At 47.4% G+C, this 15,845-nt stretch overlaps 1 protein-coding gene across 1 annotated transcript in view; it reads right to left on the bottom strand.

Moving 5' to 3' along the window:
- Positions 569–15,845, bottom strand: part of BCL7C (BCL tumor suppressor 7C) — a 41,886-nt gene continuing 26,609 nt past the window's right edge. Inside the window, exon 6 of the mRNA XM_013995586.2 lies at positions 569–5,792. Within this exon, the coding sequence (XP_013851040.1) occupies positions 5,589–5,792 (204 nt within the window). The 3' untranslated portion in view covers positions 569–5,588. The remainder of the gene's footprint in view (positions 5,793–15,845) is intronic.

Genomic DNA, 15,845 nt, shown 5'->3' with positions numbered 1-15,845 from the left:
AAATAATAGAAATCTCAAAGTCCCTACTACTAATAAATATTAAATAAATAGGCAGAAGAAGGTCAAGTGGAGGGTATCCTGGAGTTGACATTGTCATCTTGTAACCACTGTGATAAAGACTGACTTGATTCCGGCAAGAATAATGAAGATATTCAATTTCCTCTATTTAATAATCTAAGGAATGGGATAGCTGCACGGTTGTAAAACGCATCTCTCTGTTCATCCGTTACAAGGGAAAATGCTTAACTAGAGATTGGAGCCATCGGACAAAAATTAAAATCACTCAGGAGGAGCAGACAGACATTGGGTGCCTCTTGCTGTCACACTGAGAAGGACACGACCACACGTACGCAGACGTCCAGCCAGGAAGGCCTAACCTCTATATGCTAATGAAGACACAGCCGACAGAGCTCAAGGGAGGAACATTCTAGTAAAGGGAAAGTCTGTGCTTTTCCACCAGGTCACTGTCATAAAAGACAAAGGCTGACCACTCCAGATCAGAGGAGACTAAAGAGAAACGACAGTGTACTGCAATACATCATGGCTAGCCTGGATTTTGGACTACAGGGGCAGATACTCCGTAAAGGATATCATTGAGACAATTGGCAAAATGGATGGTAAATTCGATACCAGAGTGCACCGATGTTACATCTAGTGAAGTGGAGAACTGTACCCGCACTGGGGTAAAGGAACGGGATGTATGCAACTTATTCTCAAATAATTTGGAATAAAAGTCACATGGAGAGAGAGAGAGAGGAAGTAACTTTAAGAGGTGAGGTTGGACGAAAGGACATACGGATGCCCTTTGTACTTTTCTGTAACTTTGAAATTATTTCCAAATAAAAAGCTAAACCAAAAAATCCAGCCTCCTTACCATGGCCCACAAGGCACCTGCCACCGTCCCCAGCCAGCCAGGCCAGGCTTGGCTTGACCACAGGCCCCAGCACACTCAGCTCCATAGACACGAGCTGCCTTCCAGGTTTCCCAACATACCAAATTCTCGGCCACCTCTGGGCTTTTGTGTGAGTGCACCCATGACCTCTACATGGAATTCTCTTCCCTCAACTCGGTTCTCAGGTATCACGTAATTGTCGTTTTCTCAAAGTGGCCTTTGATGCTCCCAACCCAATAGGTTTCCCTGGTTCTTTCACAGGACCCTGAACGCTTCCTTCGTGATACTTGTCACGGTTTTAAGAGTTTGTATTTGGGGAAGATTGCTTAAGGTCCATCTGCTCTAGTGGCTTGAAAGCCCTCTGAAGCCAGGGATCCGGTCTGTTTCATTCAGCAATGTGTCCTCCACCCCTCGCTCCTAGACCGGACCCACTGCCAGGCACGTCACAGACCACTGATTAAACAACAAATTCCACCCTCCAAGTCCACACCCACACCAGGGGCAGCTCTCAGAGAACACACCCCACCATCCATCTCTAGCCCCAAGAACTGACTCAAGAGGCTTCGTCTATGAAGGTTTCTGGGGTTCCCCGTCGCTATACCAGTATTTGAATGTAGGGGGCCATGGGAAGGAGGAAGGGGAACTCGGGAGGAGAGGCAGGTTAAGGAGGAGAGGAGGATTTCAGGTGGGAGCCTGGAACGTCAAAGAGGGGCTATCAGGAGGCAGTTGGCTGGATCAGGCTGGTGCTCAGAAGGGCAGGCTGGATTAGAAGGAGAGGCGCCCTGGGGTCGAAGCCTTGGGCATAAAGATCTCTCATAGTCCTGTACAAAAGAAAAAGAGTCCAAGGAGGGGGCCCAGAGGACCTGGACTTAAGGGCTAAGCAGAGGAAAACATCCCTGGAGGCAAAGAGACAGTGTCCAGAAAAGGAGGCGGAGGATCAGGAGGGAGCGGTCACAGAAGGCAAGAGAGGAGGCCACCTTAGGCACTAAATCCCATACACCTGTGTTTCCTTCTTCCTTGTTCAAGCTCAGCATCTGGTACCTGGTGAGTTGAGGCAGCCTGGCGGAGGCGAAGGGCTTGGACTCCATCTGAATCCTGACTCCACGTACACACAGGCTCTGCAACTGTGGGCGGCGGACTTAACTTTCCCAGACTCCTTGGAGTCTCCGCTGCGGAGCAGGCGTCATGCGCGTGTTTCCTTTATGGGCTGCTGTCGGGATTACACAGATCGTCTTTGGAGAGCCTTTCCATGCGTGTTTAGTTCACAGTCTAGGAATGAATGTGCATCATAAGTGCATACACAGCACAGCGGGATGCCCTGGTTCCAGCGAATAGGATTGTTTCTTACGTTCGGCCAGTAACAGGGCTTCAGACAACAAAGAGTCCCCCTCACCTCCTTCTGTTACAGGCTCCCTTCGGATTCCATCCCTATGAAACAAACCTGCAGTGGGCAGGCTCTGGTTAATACTGTCCTTTCTCCAAAGCTGCCTCCTGAAAATTGGCTTTCCCCCAAGCGTGCCCCCAGTCGAAGGATGCCAGAGTTTGCCTACTGGACTGCAACGAAACCCTGTGTTCCAGACAACCGCGGTGACGTTGCCTCCTCAACACAGCTCCCTCCTGTGGATACAGGCAGGGGTTCTCAGGCTCCTTAGTTGGGAGAAACCACTGCTGTCTGCCAGGAGCTTCGGACCTTCTCCTCTCTCGAGGACAGGGAAGTGTGGGGATGACCGATTCACAGCTTCGAAAGTACCCCCACAAGAGAACCTCCCTCTCATCCTCACAACTGCCCTGTGAGGTAGATACAGCAGATAGAACTACACCAGTCCATGTGGATCAGGCATTCACAATACATGGTGCTCTGTGTTAAGCATCGTCATGAGTGACCTCATTCAAACTCACCAAAATCCTATGAGACGGGCTCACTCTGTTTTTCCATATTACAGAAGAGGAAAGCGGGGCTCAGAGGGGTTAGACCACACCCCAGATCAAAGAGGTAGTAAGTAATGGGTTCCAATCTCAGACTGTCTGACTCCGATGCCACACCTTAAAGCCTTCTTCAGTACGGCCTTGCAAAGCAAGTGCATTATTTTCCAGGCTCCATTCTGTCCATTCGATTGAAGCTCAGAGAGGTCAAGCGACTTGCCCAAGGTCTCACAACCAGGAACTGGCAGGGCTGGATAAATTGGATCTTCTGAGGCTCCTGGCGTGAAGCTTGTCTGTGGCTGGCTTTACAAAACACTAGATCATTATTTTTGCTGCAGAGGCGCCATGCCAATCCTGGTTAGCTTAGGAGAGTATGTCTACGCAAGAGGTCCTTCCTGACAGTTTTCAGGAAATTTCTATTTTTTTGAATCCCAAGAAGAGTCAGCCAAGAGACTGGCAGCCAAGAGATTGGGAGGAATAGGAAAAAAGTATCATAGTTCTTCTGTGAGAATTAATGCTTAACAAGAAACATCGAGGCGTTCCTGGTTTGAAGGAATCCACTGACGTCAAGTAGAAAGCGTGAGAAGGAAAACACTGACACGTAGAGTCCAAGGTTAAGGTAGACATTTCTGGAACTTGGGACAGAATTTGTTGCAATCTAATCAGTTTTTTGTTTTTTTTGTTTTTAGCTGCTGCCATATTAAAAAAAGTATTTGTGGCCCTATCTGCTGTTAACAGTGAGTCATTTTCACAAATCAAAATAAATATTAACCTGTTTACATGTATTGTATATCTTATACAAATCCTACGCATGATGTTCAGAAAGAAAATGTTTTGAAACAAGTCCTTAAATAATTAGCAATTTCAACACTTGATTCTGTGTAGTGCAGTTGATCTTGTCAAAAGTTTAAACTTTTTGTTATCCGAAACCTACCCAGTAATGTTCTCTGGTATTTTCCTGTTTTTGAATATTTGCTATAGCCTACAGTTCTTTGTAACTACTACCTAATGTGTATTTCTTATTTATTTAAAAAACAAATTTAGGAGTTCCTGTAATGGCTCAGTGGTAACGAACCCAACTAGTATCCATGAGGATATGGGTTCGATCCCTGGCCCCACTCAGGGGTTAAAGATCTGGGGTTGCAGTGTCTGTGGCGCACGCCAGCAGCTGCAGCTCTGATTCAACCCCTAGCCTGGGAACTTTCATATGCCACAGGTACAGCCCTAAAAAGACCAAAAAAAAAAGAAAAAGAATGTTATGAAAAATACAAAATAACATGATATCAGGAATTCCCAAGAATTTCAGTTTTCCAATCCCCAATCCTAGATTGATATCCGTTGGGACTCGGGGAACCTTAACTCCGAGAAACTGCATGAACTTCCTAAACAGCTTAGTGAGATGGTGAACTGGAGAGCAGCCATCTTCCTTGGCCTCTGGAAGGCTCCACACAGGCAGTGGTCCATGGCCAGTGTCCCTCTAAAGGCAGCGGAGCGGGCTGAGAAGAGGTCACTTCCCGGAGCCAGGGGCTGAGCCCGAAGTCTTGGCCTTGGCGTGGAATTTCAACAATGTCTCAAGTTGCATCTTACTCGTTGGTGCATATGTTTACTTTCATTCCAGGGCGTATCTGCTCACTTTAGTATAAAAATTGTCCTATGTAATTACCACGAGGAACATCGGACGCTTCCGTACACAGATGCCCTGTCAAATCAACACCCTTCATTCATACACCAGCAGGAGAAGCAGTGCCTTTGGGCGGGCTGTGGAGTCAGGCAGGCAGACTTGGGTCTGAATGCTGGTTCTGCAACATACTGGCTGTGTGACTTTGGACTAGTCCCTTAACCTCTCTGAGGCTGTTTCTCCTTCTGTAAAACGCCACTAATGAGAACACCAATGGCACAGGGAGGTGAGGACTGACTGAGATAATTCCCATAAATCACAAAGCTTGGTACAGAGCAAGCCCTGGACAAAGGGGAGACTTGATTATTTCCTACCACGCCGGGCCCAGCAGTGGAGCTGGCAAGGAAGAGCTTGGTGACGGGCCCTTGCATCTGTTCCAAGGGCTCAATCGCCCTGGGCCTTCTCCAGGTGGGCTGGGGCTGGCTCCAGGCTGTGCCAGAAGCCTGGGGCGCTCCCCGCCAGCCCAGGTCGCCTTCCCCGTCCCCACGCGGGCCGGGGTGGCTAGGTGGGCTTCTGTGCGGAAAGGCCTCCCGCCCCCACGGGCTTCTAGGGTCCTGGCACCCACTGGGAGCTCTTGCTGTGCAGGTCCTTGGCCCATCAACGGAACCCACCCGCAAGCCTGGCATCCGCGGACCTTGGGGGAGGCATTAGTGAGGAGGGAGGGGGTGGGGCGGGGTGGGGTGGGCGTGAGACGCAGGGTCTCTGCACGGGCCTGACCTCCCCGGGCCAGGCCTCAGTGGGAGGCGAGCGGGGGGCCGGGCGTGTCCCGTGCTGCCCCTCCCGGTCTGGAGGCCGGGCGCCCACCTCGCGCTCTGGGGCCTCTGGCTGCGATGCGTCCTCAGGAGCTCGAAGTGGTTCCGTGGTGCCCGCAGCCCTTCCTCTGGGCGAGTGTCGGTGGCGAGCCAGGTGGGTGTGCTGTGGGTGCTGTGACTTAGGTTCGGGGCAGGCTGGGGCCGCGGGGCCGCTCGCCCCTGATGTTCCCGCAGTGAATGGGAAGCTGGGAAGCTCTTTGCACCTTGGAGGGCACGGGTGGGTGGCTGGATCTTGGGGCGGCCAGGGCAAGCCTAAGGGCCTTGCCTTGCCTGGGGAGCCGGCTCACCTCCCCTTCCCCTGGGGGATCGTCCTGGGTGCCCTCGGGGCCTTGCTTCCTCCCCCAGGAGCTCTGGGGTCCGGCGGAGGCACCGCGGAACTGGGCCGGTTGTTTGTCCGGAGGCCCCTCCTGGGAAGAAGCCGCCTGAGGGGCTCTGTTTTCAGGCCTTTTTCGTGGAGGGCTCTCCTGGTCATCCTCACTCCCGAATCCTGCGGGGAGGAAAGAAGAATCTGTAGCGTTTTCTTTTTTCCGGCTGCACCTGCGGCACATGGAAGTTCCCTGGGCTAGTGGTTAGAGGGAGCTGCAGCTGTCCACACAGATCCCAGTGCCCTCTGCAACCTACACCACATTTCCCAGCAATACTGGATCCTTCACCCACTGAGCAAGGCCAGGGATTGAACCTGCATCCTCATGGATACTAGTCAGGTTCTTAACCTGCTGAACTACAACGGGGAACTCCTCTTCCTCTATTTATAGGGCATAAATATGAACTCATTTCCATCTGTGCAAGAGGAAAGCATAGAGCCCATTGTGAGTCCACTGACCCGGAACAGCAGGGTAACCACGACTGCACAGAACTGATGAACACGTACAGTAAGCAGATAGGAAAGTTCAACACTGCTTGTCCTGGGGAGAACTTATTTAAACATAAAACTTAAAACACATTTACTATTTCATCTCCTGGCGCATGAAGGGGCTTTAAAAAATACTGATCTACAGGTCCCATCAAAAAGATGCCTAGATTGGGAGCTCCCATCATGGCTCAGTGGTTAACGAATCTGACTAGGAACCATGAGGTTGAGGGTTCGATCCCTGGCCTTGCTCAGTGGGTTAAGGATTTGGCGTTGCTGTGGCTGTGGTGTAGTCCGGTGGCTACAGCTCCGATTGGACCCCTAGCCTGGGAACCTCCATATGCTGTGAGAGCGGACCTAGAAAAAACAAAAACAAAAACCCACTAATAGATTTACTGAAACCCTAGAGAGACATAAAAACTGGAACCTCAGGAAGGTGTCAGAATAAGGATAAGAAAAATTTAAATCCATAGTTTTAGCACTTTTATAACTAGTTATGATTGGCCAAGGTTTTAATACATTCTATAAAGTAATTACTGTGTTTGTGTATGTTTAAAGCATAGGAAGCAGGCAAAAGAATCAGCCATATTGAATTCGTATTTGATTTGCAGTTTAAATTAAGATAATTTATATTTGTAATCAAAGCCTACATCTATTAAAAATGGCTTTCAATTTTTTATTTTGGTTAGAGTCTAATAAATTGAGCACTGGAATGTACAAGGTAGTGGATATTCGCTCCAGCCCAGCAGCCCCTCAAATATGAAATAATCTATGGGTATGTTATTACTTCACTTTATTGGAGAAGATGCACATAAAACACTTGGCCCAGGGCCTGCAACATAGGACACTCTCAATTGCAGTTCAGATGAGCTAATTTATTGGAAAGGGAAAGGCAGAGCAGCAAGAGCTGACATCAGAAACAGAGCACAAAGAAGAGCTGTCACAGGTATGCTGTCACAGGTGGTCATTCAGTCATTCAGCAAACACTAACTATGTGCCAATAGGGGCTAGGCACTTGGAGAGACCCTGGCGAATAAGACAGGGTCTACCGTTTTTCCTTATTCCAAGCCCCCCTGGCCATACTTCTCTTGTAGCCACAAACAACTCCCTACCAGTTTTCTCTGCAGGCCAGTCCCTTGAATGCAGTTAAGACATTCCAGACCTGGCCTCTTCCCTGCACTAGACTGAGCCACTTGGCCTCACCGCTGAGTAACCCTGGCTTATAAAAGAAGCAAGTGAGGCAGAGAGCAAAGCTCTCAGTTCAGGGCACAGGCACTCAGCTAATCTCCAGCAAGTGGTTAGGAGTGTGGGCTTTTTATCATATGGCAAAAAATTGAGTTCTAACTGAATTTTTTTTTTTTTTTGTCCTTTTGCCTTTTCTAGGGCCGCTTCCCACGGCACATGGAGGTTCCCAGGCCAGGGGTTGAATCGGAGCTGTAGCCTCTGGCCTATGCCACAGCCACAGCAATGCAGGATCCGAGCCACGTCTTCGACCTACACCACAGTTCACCTCAGTTCACAGTCCTTAACCCACTGAGCAAGTCCAGGGATCGAACCTGCAACCTCATGGTTCCCAGTTGGATTCGTTAACCACTGAGCCACGACGGGAACTCCCTAACTCAGCTTCTGTTTATCCCTGACCTTGGGCAAGTAATAGAACATGACCAGGCCTCAGTTTTCTCTTGTCTCTCTGGTGGGGATAATAATCCCTACTTGACAGGGTTCCTGTGAGGATTAAATGAGATTGTGTGTGTGTGTGTGTGTGTGTGTGTGTGTGTGTGTGTGTGTGTTGTATTTATATGTATCTGATCTATACATATATATATATAGAGAGAGATAGGCACTGAGAAACAGTAACAGTGGCTGCTATTATTATCTTAATATTGCTGTGACTTCAAGGTTTGCCCCTTGTAAGATCTTGACTATTTACTCATGGATATAACTAAACAGATTAAACCCAACCAGTGGAAAAACATTTTTTTTTTCTGAGTATTAATTCATCAGCCTAGTCAGGTCAATTCATGGCCATTTTATTTCACATTTCCCCCAAATCGACAGATGAAAATAAACCAATGCAGGAAGTTTCCGTTGTGGCTCAGCAGTAACAAGCCCAATGAGTGTCCATGAGGACTCGGGTTCTATCCCTGGCCTTGCTCAGTAGGTTAAGGATCCAGTGTTGCCATGAGCTGTGGTGTAGGTCACAGACACAGCTCAGATCCTGCGTTGCTGTGGCTGTGGTGTAGGCCGGCAGCTGTAGCTCCAATTTTACCCCTAGCCTGGGAACTTGCATATGCTGCAGGTGTGGCCCTAAAAAGCAAATAATAATAATAATAATAATAATAATAATAAACCAATGCAGAATGTCAGAAAGGATTCTGGGAAAAAATGTCTCCACAGACAACGGTTAGTGTGGGTGAGTGTTTGGAAAGCAACAGTGGAATGGGGGCCCCTCCTCCAGTTGCACAGGTTGTGCACTGCACAGCTCTTGGCAGTGCCATTCACTTCCTACTAAACAGAGTTCTATATAAGTAAAGGGCATCTTTTCCTAATTCACACCAAGATGCTAAGAATTTATGAACCAGTTGAAGAGCTGATTGTGATCTCTCCAGAGGAGAGAGCGAGCATGGACCACATTTTCTTATCTTCTGTTCCAGGCTAGGATCTCAGAAGTCCATGGCAGAGAGGGATGGCTTCCTTTCAAGGTCTGGGGCAAAGATGGAGACACCTGTGTAGTAGGCAGAATTCCACAGATCACCCTCTAAAATTCCTGCCCCTTTGTTATTCCATCAAACACCAAGCTACTAGGTACTGCTTGAAGAGAGTTTTGGAGAAGTAATTCAAGTCCTAAGTCACTTGAGTTTAAGACAGGGAGAGATCCTTGAACTGATTAATAAATTCAGCAAAGTAGCAGGATATAAGATTAACATTCAGAAGTCAGTTGCATTTCTGTATACCAGCAATGAAACATTAGAAAAGGAATACAAAAATACGATACCTTTTAAAATTGTACCTCACAAAATCAAATACCTCGGAATACACCTGACCAAGGAGGTAAAGGACCTATATGCCGAGAACTATAAAACTTTAATCAAAGAAATCAAAGAAGATGTAAAAAAATGGAAAGATATTCCGTGTTCCTGGATTGGGAAAATCAATATTGAAAAAATGGCCATACTACCCAAAGCAATCTACAGATTCAATGCAATCCCTATCAAATTACCCATGACATTTTTCACAGAACTAGAACAAACAATCCAAACATTTATATGGAACAACAAAAGACCCAGAATCGCCAAAGCAATCCTGAGAAACAAAAACCAAGCAGGAGGCATAACTCTCCCAGACTTCAAGAAATACTACAAAGCCACAGTCATCAAAACAGTGTGGTATTGGTACCAAAACAGACAGACAGACCAATGGAACAGAATAGAGAATCCGGAAATAAACCCTGACACCTATGGTCAATTAATCTTTGACAAGGGTGGCAAGAACATAAAATGGGAAAAAGAAAGTCTATTCAGCAAGCATTGCTGGGAAACCTGGACAGCTGCATGCAAAGCAATGAAACTAGAACACACCCTCATACCATGCACAAAAATAAACTCAAAATGGCTGAAAGACTTAAATATACGACAGGACACCGTCAAACTCCTAGAAGAAAACATAGGCAAAATGCTCTCTGACATCAACATTATGAATATTTTCTCAGGTCAGTCTCCCAAAGCAATAGAAATTAGAGCAAAAATAAACCCATGGGACCTCATCAAACTGAAAAGCTTTTGCACAGCAAAGGAAACCAAAAAGAAAACAAAAAGACAACTTACAGAATGGGAGAAAATAGTTTCAAATGATGCAACTGACAAGGGCTTAATCTCTAGACTATATAAGCAATTTATACAACTCAACAGCAAAAAAACCAATCAATCAATGGAAAAATGGGCAAAAGACCTGAATAGACATTTCTCCAAAGAAGATATACAGATGGCCAACAAACACATGAAAAAATGCTCAACATCGCTGATTATAAGAGAAATGCAAATCAAAACTACCATGAGATACCACCTCACACCAGTCAGAATGGCCATCATTAATAAATCCACAAATAACAAGTGCTGGAGGGGCTGTGGAGAAAAGGGAACCTTCCTGCACTGCTGGTGGGAATGTAAACTGGTACAGCCACTATGGAGAACAGTTTGGAGATACCTTAGAAATCCATCCATAGAACTTCCATATGACCCTGCAATCCCACTCTTGGGCATATATCCGGACAAAACTCTACTTAAAAGAGACACATGCACCCGCATGTTCATTGCAGCACTATTCACAATAGCCAGGACATGGGAACAATCCAAATGTCCATCGACAGATGATTGGATTCGGACGATGTGGTATATATACAAAATGGAATACTACTCAGCCATAAAAAAGGATGACATAATGCCATTTGCAGCAACATGGATGGAACTAGAGAATCTCATACTGAGTGAAATGAGCCAGAAAGACAAAGATAAATACCATATGATATCACTTATAACTGGAATCTAACATCCAGCACAAATGAACATCTCAGAAAAGAAAATCATGGACTTGGAGAAGAGACTTGTGGTTGCCTGATGGGAGGGGGAGGGAGTGGGAGGGATCGGGAGCTTGAGCTTATCAGATACAACTTAGAATAGATTTATAAGGAGATCCTGCTGAATAGCATTGAGAACTATGTCTAGATACTCATGTTGCAACAGAAGAAAGGGTGGGGGAAAAACTGTAATTGTAATGTATACATGTAAGGATAACCTGACCCCCTTGCTGTACAGTGGGAAAAAAAAAAAAAAAGGCAGGGAGAGATTATCAACTAACCAGGTAGCTGTTTAAAAGACTTTTCTCCAGGAGTTCCTGTCATGGCTCAGTGGTAACAAACCACCTGACTGGTATCCATGGAGACTCAGGTTCTCTCCATGAGGACTTGGGTTCGATCCCTGGCCTTGCCCAGTGGGTTAGGATCCGGCATTGCTGTGAGCTGTGGTATAGGTCACAGACCTGGCTTGGATCCCAGGTTGCTGTGTCTGTGGCATAGGATGGTGGCTACAGCTTTGATTCGACCCCTAGCCTGGGAACCCCCATATGCCACAGGTATGGCCCTAAAAGGCAAAAAAAAGGGGGCCTACAGGATTTTCCTGGTGGCTCAGGGAGTTAAGGATCCAGCTCTGTCACTGCTTGGCATGGGTTCGATTCCTGGCCCAGGAACTCCTGCATGTCGAGGGTGTGGGCCCCCACCCCCAAAAACAAAAAAGGAAGCAGAAAGAAAAGGGCCTATGTTTATCAAAAATCTTTGGGTCTGTGCTTTGATTCTGCTACTGGTGCTTGGTGGCATAACGCCAGCTCTGCAGGCTCATAAGTGCCAAGAGATGGGGCAGCTGCACCACAGCCTGGACATGCCCCAGAGCCTTCTTTTGCTCTGGTTCCTACACAAAACTGGCACCTCCAAGGTGACTCTATTGATGAAATACACTGTCTCCAAAATCCAAATATGTCCCAAACATTGTGCCTCTTTTTTAAAGAAGGGGTCAGTTTGTAAAAGGAGCAACTTGCCTGTCACCTTGGAGGAGATATCTTTACATACTCTGGCCACTGATACCCAGAAACTTCACTGAAGTGATGGTCCCGTGACTCTTTAGCGGGGTTTACTCCCACTCTCTAGTTTGCATATGTCTTTTGCTTTTTGTTTTTTTAGGGCCACACCTGCAGCATATGGAGGTTCCCAGGCTAGGGGTCGAATCGGAGCTACACCTGCCAGCCTACACCACAGCCACAGCAACGCCAGATCTGAGCCATATCTGCGACCTACACCACAGCTCATGGCAACACCAGATCCTTAACCCACTCAGCAAGGCCAGGGATCGAACCCACATCCTCATGGAGCCTAGTCAGGTTCATTAACCAGTGAGGCACAAAGGGAACTCCCATATGTCTTTTTTTTTTTTTTAGGGCCACACCAGCAGCATATGGAAGTTCCCAGGGTAGGGGCTAAATTGGAGCTATAGCTGCCGGCCTACGCCACAGCCACAGCAACACTGAATCCAAGCCGAGTCTGCAACCTACGCCACAGCTCATGGCAACGCCAGATCCTCAACCCACTGAGCAAGGCCAGGGATCGCACCTGCGTCCTCGAGGATGCTGTCAGATTCGTTTCTGCTGAGCCATGATGGGAACTTTTCCCATATGTCTTTTTGCAATTTCTTGGTACGTTCCTACAGCATATGGAGGTTCCCAGGCTAGGGGTCGAATCAGAGCTGCAGCTGCCGGCCTACACCACAGCCACAGTAATGCAGGATCTGAGTTGTGGCTGCGACCTACACCACAGCTCCCGGTAACGCCGGATCCCTAACCCACTGAGCGAGGCCAGGGATTGACCTCAAAACCTCATGGTTCCTAGTCGGATTCATTAACCTCTGAGCTATGATGGGAACTCCCCTCTCATTTGTCTTATTAAGGCAATTAAAATACTTGCTACTTCCTGCCCATTAGATCCAATAATGTTGTCAATATAGTGGACCAGTGTGGTGTTTCATAGGATATTAAAATGCTTGAGATCTTTGCAGACTATATTATGGCAAAGTAGAACTGACAGAGCCCTGCATGACCTAAAGATACATAGTGGCCTTGCCAGCTAAAAAAGGAGCTGCTCTGGTAGACCAGGCATATTGGGATGGAGGAAAAGCCAAGTTGATTAGCTGCATATCGAATACCAGGGGGGAAGGAGCCAAACTTGGGACAGTAGGTGCAACTGGACTCATCATCTGAATAAGTTCATGACGGTCCAGTCATGCTCTGCCTGCCTGCTGCACAGGCCACACTGGTGGGTTAAATGGATAAATGATCAGTCTCCCTACCCCTGCTTCTTTCAGTTCTTTGGCATGAATCTCTGCTCTTCTCCCAGGGATGTGATTTTACACGGGTTTGTCATCTTTGGAGGACATGGGACTTTCACTTAGCCCTTCCGGCCAGACTGGACCCCAGTCTGTGGGTCAGGGAGCCTGCGTGGGGATTCAGCCACTAGGACAGTTTTCAATGTATTGCCTCTCAGCTCCAAATTCAGGCTCTAGGATCTGCTCTGAGACACCGGACTATGCATTTCTCCTTGCAGTGAGCATGACGTTAAGCTTCGCCGGTAGAGGGCGCTAGAGGGACACTAAAATATCTCTTTCTGGTTCTGATCTTGGGGTGTCCTTTTTTCCCTGCTCTTGTACAGTTTTGCAGGGGCACATGCACATCCATTGGTCCCCTGCCTTAGATGCATGTGAGAGTGAGGAATAGTTTGAGCACTCACAGCCCCTAACTTGCAAGCCACCCTCTCTACCCCCACGTGGACACCACAGGACCCCGACCATATGCTGCTGCCTTTGCAGTGAGCGGATTCCTGACAGTTGGACTCCTTTTGCACAATCAATCCTCCCCACCCCCATCTTGACCCCGAAACAGCTTTCTCTAGTACTGATCTCCTGCAGAGCAAACTTTCTCCAACCCCTGACTTTGGTAGCAGTCCGGTTTTCTCCAGCAATGTGCTCTGGCCAAGTGCACTTTCTCTAACGTCAACAGCACCTGTTTCCTGTAGTGTACTGGTGCAGCTTTCTCCAGCACTGGGTTCTCAGTGCTCTAGCTCCTGACTCCACAATAGCATGACTTTCTACAGTGCTTGATCCCCGTACTGGCAAAGCCTCTCCACCACTGGGTTCCCGTAGAGAATACTTCTTGGTGCTCAGTGAATGACAGCTTCACCTGACACCCCAGAGGGGTCAGGATGTTCCTGGTGGTGAGGCAGTCAGTGACCTCTCTGCCATGCCCTTTCCCATGAAGTCTGGATCTCTCCTTGGTGGGAGAGGACCCTTCCTTGGGCTCTTTATCTCAGTCCTAGTGATGTAGCTGATCTGAATACCTTTGTTTCTGTCTTCTTTAGAATTGTCCTTAGCTCTCACTAGCCAATTCCCTATTATTCCAATCCCTTATTAATAATTCTTTATGTTAAACTTTCTCACTGTGGCTTCTGTTTCCTGGCTGGACCTTCTGTCCTGGGAGTGGTCCCAGGAGAAAGACCCACAAAAGATGGGATTTTACAGTTGATATGGTCACATCCTTGAGTTCGAGCACAGTGCTGAGTTCCTAACCGAGAGGAAAAGGGATGCCAGGTGTTCCCATTGTGGTGCAGCAGAAATGAATCTGACTAGGAACCATGAGGTTGTGGGTTCAATCCCTGGCCTCGCTCAGCGGGTTAAGAATCCAGCATTGCCGTGAGCTGTGGTGTAGGTGGCAGACACAGCTCGGATCCTGCGTTGCTGTGGCTGTGGCGTAGGCTGGCTGTTACAGCTCCGATTAGACCCTTAGCCTAGGAACCTCCATGTGCTGCGAGTGCAGCCCTTAAAAAGAAAAACAAAAAGGATGCCAGTAACAGCAATCCACAATATGCAGTGGCATCACAGATAATCAAACTGTCGCCTGTGATTGTGATGAGGTGCCAACTAAAGCACATGCCTTGGGAACACAACTGGCTGCTGCCTTTGACTCCTATGGGAGTAGTAATGACTCAGGACCGTGGTGTAGGATGGATTCTTTGCAGTACACTTGAGTGATCACAGAGAGAAAATGACAAACCCAGGTCTATTCACTCCCAGCACAAGCCACAATCTGAGAACTAGAATACTTCCATAACAGTCCTAAAACAATCTTTTACTTATGTAGACCCACTGCTAAAAGTCAAACACAAAATTTAATTGTGTAGGGTGCTAATTTACAATGACAATTGAATTCATAGTCTTATCAAATTTGTCAGGGGAAAACTAAAGCATCAATCAGGAAAAAATAGCATCCAGAAATTTGGAAATACTCATCTGGTTGGAACCAGATAGAGCAGACAACTTTTTTTTTCTTTTTTTCTCTTTAGGGCCGCACCTACTGCATACGGAAGTTCCCAAGCAAGGAATCAAATTGGAGCTGCAGCTGCCAGCCGCAGCCACAGACACAGCCATGCAGGATCTGGGCTGCATCTGCCACCTACACCACAGCTCACAGCAACACCGGATCCCCGACCCACTGCGTGAGGCCAGGGATCAAACCCACATCCTCATGGTTCCTATTCAGATTCGTTTCTGCTGTGCCACAATGGGAACTCCTGAAGCAGACGATATTAAACTTTCAAATCATTCTGAATTTCCTCTGCAATTGGAAGTAGTTTGCTCTCCTTGTCTGAAGAGACTCTTTTCTCTGTCTGAAAACCTTATGATAACCCCACATGGGGCAAATGCCTTAAAAGGGGGTGCTCATTTCACTCAAAATTCACCACAACTACGCTGTAGCCTCTAAGCCTTTAACCAGGGTCAAATCTCAACACATTCTAAAGGGACGGGTACACACTATGATCCAGGAAGAAACAGCTTACATAGCAAAAGAATAGCAACACACGAATAATATGTTGGCAGAAACCTAGGGAGTGTGGGAAATGGATTCTAAGGGTGTTAGACCAACAAGGGCAGAATATAACACTAAGTAAGGCCAAATTCCCCTATATGGGTATACCTACTAAAGATCCAGATCTAATGTGCTAACTCATACACCTGAAGTGGGCGGGCACTAGGCAATTATTTGGTTAGTGACTGAAATTTGGAGTGGTCTATACTTAGTGAAGTCGAGATGTTGTGGTTT

Source organism: Sus scrofa, chromosome 3 (assembly GCF_000003025.6).
Source record: "Sus scrofa isolate TJ Tabasco breed Duroc chromosome 3, Sscrofa11.1, whole genome shotgun sequence".
NCBI lineage: Eukaryota > Metazoa > Chordata > Mammalia > Artiodactyla > Suidae > Sus > Sus scrofa.
This window is presented reverse-complemented; position numbering and strand designations above follow the sequence as displayed.